This window comes from Erythrolamprus reginae, chromosome 2, assembly GCF_031021105.1.
Source record: "Erythrolamprus reginae isolate rEryReg1 chromosome 2, rEryReg1.hap1, whole genome shotgun sequence".
NCBI classification, from domain to species: domain Eukaryota; kingdom Metazoa; phylum Chordata; class Lepidosauria; order Squamata; family Dipsadidae; genus Erythrolamprus; species Erythrolamprus reginae.
Window position 1 is genome coordinate 238805809 of NC_091951.1, and position 12093 is coordinate 238817901.

The following is a 12093-nucleotide window of genomic DNA, read 5'->3' on the forward strand; positions in this document are numbered from 1 at the left end:
TGAGTAGCGGGAAAAGCAGGCATTTTTTTTTTTTAAAGGAAAAGTAGTGAGTGAGAAAAATGGCAAGCGGGTGATTGAGTGGACATGGGAGGAAGGGGCATACAGACCTACCGGTACATCCGAACTGGTCCAAACTACGAGCATTTCACCCCTGGTTCATGGGCAGAAGGCAGTTCCTCATCATCATCACTAACCAGCTGGCATCTATATATGTGTGCCTCCCCACGTGAACCCTCAGGGCTGCCCTGCTCCAGCTGTTGTTTCAGCCAGATCCTTCTTGGCAGGCTGCTCTCAGCCACTGACAACTCACCTCTGGAGGTGCCTAGGGCTGGTTCCTCCTCCAAGCTGACCTCGGCATTCTGATGCAGCTCCCGTGGGAGGAATGAAAGGCTATTACTGGTACCGCTTTGCCCTTTCTGGAGCTACATGTAATGGTTTTACACTCTTCCCAGGTAGCACATTGGACTCCTTCCTATCTGAGGGGCTCATCTTCTGGCATTGTTTTCCTGGGGTTTTCTCCCTAAGGGTACTGGAGAGGGCTGCCACTTCCTTCTCCATTGTGTCAGCTTCCTCCATTATGACCTGTCTGACTTGGGTGGCCCTGCACAGCATAGCTCATTGCTTCATTGAACTTCACAAAGCAAAGCATTGATCCCTGAAGAGGGTGAAATACAGTGATCCCCCGATTATTGCGAGGGTTCCGTTCCAGGACCCCTCGCAATGATCGGTTTTTCGCGAAGTAGCGCTGCGGAAGTAAAAACACCATCTGCGCATGCGCGATCTTCTTCTTTTTTTTTTAAGGCCGTGCATGCGCAGATGGTAGGGCGACGGCAGTTCGGAGGCTGGCAATGGTTATTTTTCATGCCGGCCATCCCCTCCAGTCCAATTTTAACCTGGTTTTTTTGTGCTTCAAGTTGCTAGCTCTCAGTGAGGACACTTGCCACTTCTGATTTCCCATTCCAATTTGAACCTGGTTTTTTTTGCCCTCTCAAGCTGCTAGCTCTCAGTGAGAACACTTGTCACTTATGATTTCCCATTCCAATTTGAACCTGGTTTTTTTTGCCCTCTCAAGCTGCTAGCTCTCAGTGAGAACACTTGTCACTTATGATTTCCCATTCCAATTTGAACCTGGTTTTTTTTGCCCTCTCAAGCTGCTAGCTCTCAGTGAGAACACTTGTCACTTATGATTTCCCATTCAGATTTGAACCTGGGTTTTTTTGCCCTCTCAAGCTGCTAGCTCTCAGTGAGAACTCTTGTCACTTATGATTTCCCATTCAGATTTGAACCTGGTTTTTTTTGCCCTCTCAAGCTGCTAGCTCTCAGTGAGAACTCTTGTAACTTATGATTTCCCATTCAGATTTGAACCTGGTTTTTTTTGCCCTCTCAAGCTGCTAGCTCTCAGTGAGAACACTTCTGTCACTTCTGATTTTCAAGTCCAATTTGAACCAGGTTTTTTGGCCCTCCCAAGTTGCTAGCTCTCAGTGAGAACACTTTCCACACTTCTGATTTCCCAGTCCAATTTGAACCAGGTTTTTTGGCCCTCATGTCCTCCTTCCATTTCTCCCTCCTTCCATCCCTCCCTCCTTCCATCCCTCCTTCCTTTCGTAAAAAGCACCTAAACAATGACAGAATAAAAACCCCCAGCCCTCACCTGTGTTTGAATTTCATTCATTCACTCAGTCATTCATTCATTCTTCTCTATGCCACTCAGTCCCAACACTTTCAACCCACAAATTACCATTTCCCATCCCCTTAATGTACTGTACTGTACTGTACCTCTACCTGTACCTGTACTGTACACATTGAATAACACACTTAGTCATCCTGATAGAAACAATAACAATATTTATTTACATTTTTACATTTTTTGGGGGGGGTTAGCATAACTAGGATAAATCGGGATCTTCTTCTATCACCATGTCTACAATGGATGCTGCAGGTGATGGTGTGGCAGACCTCTTGGTTTTCGTGACAAACATAGTTATGGGCAGTTGTTGGCGCGTTTTCTTTTGCTTGGCTAACATGGCTCTGTATGGTGCAATGGTGTTGTCAAGGGAGGCCTTAAAGTGTATAGAGCGAGTCATGTTGGGATCCCAAAGATCCGCCATGCGTTGCAGATGTGCAGCAGTTCTGTTCATTTCTGCAAGCCGCTCAAGCGTTAGGCCAACATCTTCTTCTTCATCAGATTCTTCAGCTCCCTCCTCTTCTTCACTTGCTGACCTGGTCAGCTCCTCCAGATCTTTGTCTGTCAGCGGTAGGCCATGCTCATCAAGCAAACCATTGACTTCCTCTGGTGTCATGTCAACGAAGCCTTCTCCACCCAGTGCCTGTGCCAGCTTCACAGAGTTCTGGACTGCAGCATCTTGAATTTCTTCGGGAGCAAATCCCCTGTGATAATTCACCACTTCTGGCCACAATTTCCTCCAGCAGGCATTCATTGTCTGTGACTTCATATCCATTAAGGCACTCTGAATGTTCTTCAGACAAGATGCAATTGTGTACTGACGCCAGTAGGCCTTCAATGTGAAGTTTTGATCAGCATCCATTGCTTCCACGATGCTTCCAAGAGAATTGCGCGTGTACAGTGCCTTAAATGCGCGGATAATACCTTGATCCATCGGCTGGATAAGCGATGTGGTGTTTGGTGGCAAGAATTCGACTTGCACCCCATCATGTTCATGTGCCAGGTCATCATGGCCTCCAGCATTGTCCATTAGGAGAAGCACTTTGAAATTGAGTCCTTTGGCAGCCAAATAATCCTTCACCTGTGGGATGAAGCACTGATGAAACCAGTCCCGCGTGAGGGGTTTTGTAATCCATGCTTTAGGATTATGCATCCAGTACACTGGCAATGCATTCTTATTTCTGTTCTTGAGGGCTCTTGGATTTCGTGACTTATAAATTAGCCCTGGGTTCATCAAAAAGCCTGCTGCATTCCCACACATGATCAAAGTCACCCGATCTTTCATGGCCTTAAAGCCAGGGGCTTTGGCTTCATCTTGCATCAAGAAAGTCCGTGAAGGCATCCTCTTCCAGAACAGGCCTGTTTCGTCCATGTTGAACACCTGTTCTGGAAGGTAGCCCCCTTCTGCAATTAGATCTTTAAACGTGCGCCGGACAAAGTTTTCAGCTGCACCTGTATCTGCTGAGGCAGCTTCTCCATGCAATGACACACTCTTCAGGCCATAGCGCCGTTGAAATCTGTCAAACCACCCTTTGCTTGCTGTGAATGTGGCTGGGGCTGAAGAAGCAGAAGATGTTGATGGCTGGGGGTCATCAGAGTCAACAACACCTTCATCTACAGAGAATGACAGGAAAGGGAGAGAGAAGTGACTTGAATGAAAGCATACAGTCCTTCCATAACTCCCTCCTTCCACCCATCCCTCCCTCCTTCCATCCTTCTCTCCCTCCCTCCCTCCTTCCTTCCCTTCTCTCCCTCCCTCCTAACATCCCTCCCTCCTTCCATCCCTCCCTCCTTCCGTCCATCCCTCCCTCCTTCCATCCTTCCCTTCTCTCCCTCCCTCCTTCCTTCCTTCCTTCCTTCCATCCCTCCTTCCCTCCCTCCCTCCCTCCTTCCTTAAAAAACACTTAAATACAGTATGTAATGACAGAATAAAAAACCCCAGCCCTTACCTGCATTTCCCTCATCTGCATCGCCTCCTTCTGTGTGTTCAAGACGGTTGTACAATTGCTGCGCCTTGGTTCGTATAGTGTTCGTATCCAAAGCAATGCTCTTTTTTCGGCAGTCTTGTACCCACACAGACAAAGCAGCTTCCATCTTCATAAGGCGTTTGGTTCTAGGCGTCACTATTCTTTTTGCAGCCTTGTTGAATGATATCAGAGAAGTTTGCCTTATCTTCTTCTCATCTTTCCTAATGTATCGCACAGTCGATTCATTGATCCCATAATGCCGACCAACCTCTACATTAGAACGTCCCGCTTTCAGCATGTCCAAAAGTACAATCTTCTCCTTGATTGTCAGCATCTTCCGGGTCTTTTTAGCATCGTCGGCTCCACTCCGGGTGCAACGTTTAGGTGCCATCTTCCACGAAGTCTTCACAAAGAGCTCCAAGAAACAGATCCAAGGAACAGATCCAAGACACAGATGCAAGACACGCAAGCTCCAAGAAAGGGCTGCAAAAGTTGCAAAAGTTTCAAAGCAAAGCAAAGCTGAGCAAACAACACTGATTGGCCGAGATTTCTGTCCATCAGCAATGACAACGGTGATTGGCTGAAATTTTGCTGTATCACCATTGCCGGGCAAACTTATTGCAATGGCAAAGCTGATTGGCCGAGATTTCGGCCAACCAGCAATGCTACACGTCAGTTTGGTGATGACGCGTGACATCATCGGGCGGGAAAAACCACGCACGTATTTTTAATTTTTTTTTTTTGAAAAATCGCGATACAGCCTGTATAGCGTTTCGCAACGATCGAGATGGTATCAATTGCTGAAAAATCGCGATTTAGCCCGTTCGCAATGATCGGGATCGCGATACCCGGGGGATCACTGTACATACCTTTAATTCCTGGAGGAGGCGCTCCAGGCTGTCTACGGTGTCCTACTCCAAGTTGCTAACGTCTTCCAGAGTGTCCTTCTTCCGCTGGAAGAAGATCCCTTCTCAATCGGTGACTCAAATGAAGCCAGGTCTGCGCCACTGCTGCTCCCTGAGCCCATCTGTGCTAATGGTGAAAGCCCTCGGAGGTAAGAAAGTTTTGGCAGTGGGACAGAGGGTTAGGGTTAGGGCAATGCCTTGACTCCTGATGGGAGGGGGAGAAAGCTTTTGCAAGCCTTAAGCTGAGAAGGATATCTACCATAATTTCTTACCTCCGAGGGCTTTCGTAACCAAATGTCTGGTGTTTTCTCTCTGGGGGGGAGAAAACAAAGGGGACAAAGATCAAAAGCCGCCATGACCTATTTTGCAAAAGGGGCCATGTGGAGGCTCCAAGAACCCTCCCAGCTGGCCTGCCAAGGGGTTTGGCCTCCCAGTGGGACTGCTCTGGGTCATCTATCCTTTGACACAAGCAGATGCAGAAGCAGAGATATCTTCCCTCTGCAAGTTTTTTAATCTGGGAGATGTTACCAACCCTGAACACTGGCACTTTCTTCCTCTGATGGCTCCTGAGATGAGAATGCAAATATTATATCTATTGGCATAATTTCTTGGCAGGGTGTCTGCCATTACAGTGGGGGGGGGGCCTTACCAGTTCTGTAGTGGACTCCAAAATAGGGGAGAGCCCTGGAGTCCATCTTGTGGGGATCTCCATCCTGGGGAGAGAACAAAGGGCCTGAGTCATTCTTCTGTTAGCCAAAGTAGAGGCAGAGGGTAGAGATGCCTCCCCATTTGCAAACCTTACTCCTAGTCAACTTCTTGGGGACTTCAGAGTCCCTCAGCTGAGAGAACACTCACCCCATGAATGCCAGATCCCTGCCAGCCTTAAACGGATATCAGATCCTGGCAGAAAGGAGAGGGCTGCCATTTCCTTCTCCAGAAGACCACGTTGTGTCAGCTTCCTCCACTATGACCTGTCTGACTTGGGTGGCCCTGCACAGCATAGCTCATTGCTTCATTGAACTTCGCAAGGCAAAGCATTGATCCCTGAAGAGGGTGAAATACATACCTCTAATTCCTGGAGGAGGCGCTCTAAGCTGTCCGGGGTGTCCTACTCCAAGTTGCTAACGTCTTCCAGAGTGTCCTCTGGAGAATCCTGTGAACAACAATGATCACATTCCCCATTTAGGACACCAATCCCTGCTGCTTTGTGGCAAAGGAACCAGTGGCACCAGAGCTTTGGGGCATGTGGCTTGCCTAAGTACCTTCTCCCAAGGGCCGGGTGTCCCCTTGCTCCGCTGCCCAGAGCGCTCCAGCACAGCTCGCTCAGGTTAGGAGAACTAACTGAGGGGACTCCATCCCTCCCCAATTGAGAAGACATTGTCTTACTTACCCAAGGGCTGGAAGAAGATCCCTTCTCAATCGGTGACTCAAATGAAGCCAGGTCTGCGCCACTGCTGCTCCCTGAGCCCATCTGTGCTAATGGTGAAAGCCCTCGGAGGTAAGAAAGTTTTGGCAGTGGGACAGAGGGCTAGGGTTAGGGTTAGGGCAATGCCTTGACTCCTGATGGGAGGGGGAGAAAGCTTTTGCAAGCCTTAAGCTGAGAAGGATATCTACCATAATTTCTTACCTCCGAGGGCTTTCGTAACCAAATGTCTGGTGTTTTCTCTCTGGGGGGGAGAAAAAAAAGGGGACAAAGATCAAAAGCCGCCATGACCCATTTTGCAAAAGGGGCCATGTGGAGGCTCCAAGAACCCTCCCAGCTGGCCTGCCAAGGGGTTTGGCCTCCCAGTGGGACTGCTCTAGGTCATCTATCCTTTGACACAAGCAGATGCAGAAGCAGAGATATCTTCCCTCTGCAAGTTTTTTAATCTGGGAGATGTTACCTACCCTGAACACTGGCACTTTCTTCCTCTGATGGCTCCTGAGATGAGAATGCAAATATTATATCTATTGGCATAATTTCTTGGCAGGGTGTCTGCCATTACAGTGGGGAGGGGGCCTTACCAGTTCTGTAGTGGACTCCAAAATAGGGGAGAGCCCTGGAGTCCATCTTGTGGGGATCTCCATCCTGGGGAGAGAACGAAGGGCCTGAGTCATTCTTCTGTTAGCCAAAGTAGAGGCAGAGGGTAGAGATGACTCCCCATTTGCAAACCTTACTCCTAGCCAACTTCTTGGGGACTTCAGAGTCCCTCAGCTGAGAGGTAAAGTAGGTGATTAGCTAGGCTGTAAAAGCTTTTAGAGGACTATGTGTAACCGAAAAAAAAAAATTCCTAACACCCCCCCTTCCCCAATTTACTCTTTTTTTAAAGCAAAAAAACAGTTACTTGCCCAACTGAAGGAACAAGGCAGGCAGATTCTGTTACTCTCTGATGAGATGGATTGCACAGTTGATCGCTGAGAAGATGGATTGCAGGCTGCAATTGATACAGAGGAAGATACCTATTGCAAGGGGTTCAGGATTCGATCCAAAGAGCAAGGTAAGCGAAGGTGGAGGCTGGGGGGAAAGGAGGATGGTTAGCTAGGCTGCAATAGATTTTAGATGGCTATGTTAACACAAAAAAAATTCCTTAAAAATCCAAGTAGAAACCCCTCCCAACTTACTAATATTCTGCTTGGAATGGATCATCCAAGAGTGGCACTTCTGATGGTGTTGTTGTGCCAGTTTGGGTTTCTTGGCCAAGAAACCTATCACTGTCTGTTGCCTTTTCATCCTTCCCAGTAAAAGCTATTACTGCAAAAGGGAAAAAAGGAGCTTTGTTAACTGAGGACACAATATTAAAGCACACAAAAAGCTCAAAAAGCTCAAAATACAACTTTAAACACACCCAAGAACACAACTTACTCATTCCTGCAACCAAATTAACACATTGAAGAGATTTAACAGTTGGAAGAAGGGACCTTGCAAGGTCATCTAGTCCAGCCCCCTGCCTAGCAGTATTGCAAAAGCTTTAAATGGCTATGCCTAACAAAAGAAATCCTAAACAAAACTCCAAGAAAAAAGACCCTGCCCTATTTTCTATTTTTTAGAGCAAAAAATAAAAAGTTACTTGCCCAGTTGAAGGAACAAGACAGGCAGATTCAATTCCTCTCCAAGGAGATGGATTATACAATTGCTGGACACGGAGATGGATTGCAGGCTACACTCCAGACAAAGAAAGGGCAGGTGTTTCGACCAGCAGCTCAGGATTCAGTCCGAAGAGTGAAGCTAAGCAAGCTGGAGGCTGGAGGTAAAGTAGGTGATTAGCTAGGCTGTAAAAGCTTTTAGAGGACTATGTGTAACCAAAAAAAATATAAAATCCTAACACCCCCCCTTCCCCAATTTACTCTTTTTTTAAAGCAAAAAAAAAAGTTACTTGCCCAACTGAAGGAACAAGGCAGGCAGATTCTGTTGCTCTAGGTCATCTATCCCAGTGATTTTCAACCTTTTTTGAGCCGCGGCACATTTTTTACATTTACGAAACCCTGGGGCACATTGAGCAGGGAGGGGGCGGCGGCTAAAAAAAGTTTGGACAAAAAAATCCTCCCTCTCTCTCTTCCTCCCCTTCACTCTATTTATTTCTCCCTCCCTCTTTCTCTCCCTTCCTTCCTCTTTCTTTCTCTCTCTCCATCCCTCTTTCTTTCTCTTCCTTCCTTCCTCTTTTTTGCTCTCTTTCTCCCTCCCTCCCACTCTTTCTCTCTCTCTCCCTCTTTCTTTCTCTTGTTTTCTCTCTCTCTCTCTTGTTCTCTTTCTAGCTCTCTCGCGCTCTTTCTCTCTTGCTTGCTTTCTCTCTCTCTCTTGCTTTCTTTCTCTCTTGCTTTCTCTCTCTCTTGCTTTCTTTCTCTCTTTTTTTCTCTCGCTTTTTTTCTCTCTGAGCTTCGCGGCACACCTGACCATGTCTCGCGGCACACTATTGTGCCCCGGCACACTGGTTGAAAAACACTGATCTATCCTTTGACACAAGCAGATGCAGAAGCAGAGATATCTTCCCTCTGCAAGTTTTTTAATCTGGGAGATGTTACCTACCCTGAACACTGGCACTTTCTTCCTCTGATGGCTCCTGAGATGAGAATGCAAATATTATATCTATTGGCATAATTTCTTGGCAGGGTGTCTGCCATTACAGTGGGGAGGGGGCCTTACCAGTTCTGTAGTGGACTCCAAAATAGGGGTGAGCCCTGGAGTCCATCTTGTGGGGATCTCCATCCTGGGGAGAGAATGAAGGGCCTGAGTCATTCTTCTGTTAGCCAAAGTAGAGGCAGAGGGTAGAGATGCCTCCCCATTTGCAAACCTTACTCCTAGCTAACTTCTTGGGGACTTCAGAGTCCCTCAGCTGAGAGGTAAAGTAGGTGATTAGCTAGGCTGTAAAAGCTTTTAGAGGACTATGTGTAACCAAAAAAATAATTCCTAACACCCCCCCTTCCCCAATTTACTCTTTTTTTAAAGCAAAAAAACAGTTACTTGCCCAACTGAAGGAACAAGGCAGGCAGATTCTGTTACTCTCTGATGAGATGGATTGCACAGTTGATCGCTGAGAAGATGGATTGCAGGCTGCAATTGATACAGAGGAAGATACCTATTGCAAGGGGTTCAGGATTCGATCCAAAGAGCAAGGTAAGCGAAGGTGGAGGCTGGGGGGAAAGGAGGATGGTTAGCTAGGCTGCAATAGATTTTAGACGGCTGTGTTAAGACAAAAAAAAATCCTTAAAAATCCAAGTAGAAACCCCTCCCAACTTACTAATATTCTGCTTGGAATGGATCATCCAAGAGTGGCACTTCTGATGGTGTTGTTGTGCCAGTTTGGGTTTCTTGGCCAAGAAACCTATCACTGTCTGTTGCCTTTTCATCCTTCCCAGTAAAAGCTATTACTGCAAAAGGGAAAAAAAGGAGCTTTGTTAACTGAGGACACAATATTAAAGCACACAAAAAGCTCAAAATACAACTTTAAACACACACAAGAACACAACTTACTCATTCCTGCAACCAAATTAACACATTGAAGAGATTTAACAGTTGGAAGAAGGGACCTTGCAAGGTCATCTAGTCCAACCCCCTGCCTAGCAGTATTGCAAAAGCTTTAAATGGCTATGCCTAACAAAAGAAATCCTAAACAAAACGCCAAGAAAAAAGACCCTGCCCTATTTTCTATTTTTTAGAGCAAAAAATAAAAAGTTACTTGCCCAGTTGAAGGAACAAGACAGGCAGATTCAATTCCTCTCCAAGGAGATGGATTATACAATTGCTGGACACGGAGATGGATTGCAGGCTACACTCCAGACAAAGAAAGGGCAGGTGTTTCGACCAGCAGCTCAGGATTCAGTCCGAAGAGTGAAGCTAAGCAAGCTGGAGGCTGGAGGTAAAGTAGGTGATTAGCTAGGCTGTAAAAGCTTTTAGAGGACTATGTGTAACCAAAAAAAATATAAAATCCTAACACCCCCCCTTCCCCAATTTACTCTTTTTTTAAAGCAAAAAAAAAGTTACTTGCCCAACTGAAGGAACAAGGCAGGCAGATTCCATTGCTCTCCAAGAAGATGGATTATGCAGTTGCTCTACGAGGAGATGAATTGCAGGCTGCAATCCAGACAAAAGGCAGTTGTTTTGACCAGCGGCTCAGGATTCAGTCCGAAGATTGAAGCTAAGCAAGCTGGAGGCTGGAGGTAAAGTAGGCGATTAGCTAGGCTGTAAAAGCTTTTAGAGGATTATGTGTAACCACAAAAAAAAATTCCTAACACCCCCCCCTTCCCCAATTTACTCTTTTTTTAAAGCAAAAAAAAAGTTACTTGCCCAACTGAAGGAACAAGGCAGGCAGATTCCATTGCTCTCCAAGAAGATGGATTGTACAGTTGCTCTACGAGGAGATGGATTGCAGGCTGCAATCCAGACAAAAGGCAGGTGTTTTGACCAGCGGCTCAGGATTCAGCCTGAAGAGTGAAGGTAAGCAAGCTGGAAGTTAGAGGGAAGGTAGGTGGTTTGTTAGGCTGCAAAAGCTTTTAAATGGCTATGTCTAACAACCCCCCACCCCCAAAAATCCTTTAAAAATCACTAATTTTCTAAAGGAAAAAGAAAAAATGTTACTTGCCAAATTGAAGGAACAAGGCAGGCAGAATCCATTCCTCTTTCCTAGGAGATAGATTGCAGGCTGTAATCCAAATAAAGCAAGGAAGGCGTTGCAAGTGGTAGCTCACAATTCGGTCTGAAGAGTAAAACTAAGCAAGGTGGAGGCTGGGGGGGGGGGAGGTAGGTGGTTAGCTAGGCTGCAAAATCTTTTAGATAACTATGTCTAACCCAAAAAAAATTCCAAAAAAACCGCCAAGGGAAAAAAACCCAATTTACTCTTTTTCTAAAGGGAAAAAAAAGTTACTTACCCAGTTGAAGGAACAAGGTGTCCGGGCGAGGCGAGGCAAAGCAAGTACCTGTTCCTGTTCCAAGAGAAGTGTCAAGAGCAGAATCGTGAACTGTACACCACTTCACTAAGGCATCTGACACTGTCACTCATGAAGGTCGGTGGTGCATCAAAATGCTTTCAACAACACTTGCAGGATCGTACATAGCAAGCTTTGCAAGATGTAGGACTCCTGGTTGAGTACCAAAGCAGAAGAAATCCAGAGGTTCCAGAGAAATGATGTTAAACGATTCTATGAAGCCCTCAGATCCATGTATGGACCTCAGCACTCAGGGAGCTCCCCTGTACTGGACACAGCCGGTTCAGCTCTCATCACTGAATCGACCCTGATTCTATAGTGTTGGGCCCAGCACTTCCAACCTGTATTGAACCACCCATCTTCCATCAACAATGAGACGATCGGCAGAATGCCCCAGGTGGATATCAACCACAGTGTGCTCCTTTATGGTGAGCTGTCTAAAGGAAAGCGGTCACCTGGGGGACAAAGGAAGCGTTACAAAGACATGTTGAAAGCCCCCTTCAAGTCCCTCGATATTGACACCAACCTCCTGGGAAGCCCTGGCAGAAGGTCAACCAACGGGGCGCATGCTGATCCACCCAGGCGGCGAGACATCTGAGGCCAGAAGAACATTGAGAGCAGTAGAGAAGCGAGCACTCTGCAAAGCCAGGGCTGCAAAGGAAAAAGCTGTGACAGTGGTCATCTATCCTTTGACACAAGCAGATGCAGAAGCAGAGATATCTTCCCTCTGCAAGTTTTTTAATCTGGGAGATGTTACCTACCCTGAACACTGGCACTTTCTTCCTCTGATGGCTCCTGAGATGAGAATGCAAATATTATATCTATTGGCATAATTTCTTGGCAGGGTGTCTGCCATTACAGTGGGGAGGGGGCCTTACCAGTTCTGTAGTGGACTCCAAAATAGGGGAGAGCCCTGGAGTCCATCTTGTGGGGATCTCCATCCTGGGGAGAGAACAAAGGGCCTGAGTCATTCTTCTGTTAGCCAAAGTAGAGGCAGAGGGTAGAGATGCCTCCCCATTTGCAAACCTTACTCCTAGCCAACTTCTTGGGGACTTCAGAGTCCCTCAGCTGAGAGATCACTCACCCCATGAATGCCAGATCCCTGCCAGCCTTAAACGGATATCAGATCCTGGCAGAA

At 46.7% G+C, this 12093-nt stretch overlaps 1 protein-coding gene across 1 annotated transcript; it reads right to left on the bottom strand.

The window, feature by feature from the left end:
• Positions 1 to 1830: 1830 nt before the first annotated feature.
• LOC139158879 (tigger transposable element-derived protein 1-like) lies at positions 1831 to 3995 on the bottom strand. Its single transcript, XM_070736219.1, has 2 exons — positions 3634 to 3995; positions 1831 to 3298 (listed from the first exon to the last, which is right to left on the bottom strand). The coding sequence occupies exons 1-2, from the start codon at positions 3983 to 3985 to the stop codon at positions 1887 to 1889; spliced, it is 1764 nt and encodes a 587-aa protein (XP_070592320.1). The 5' UTR covers positions 3986 to 3995; the 3' UTR covers positions 1831 to 1886.
• Positions 3996 to 12093: the final 8098 nt, after the last annotated feature.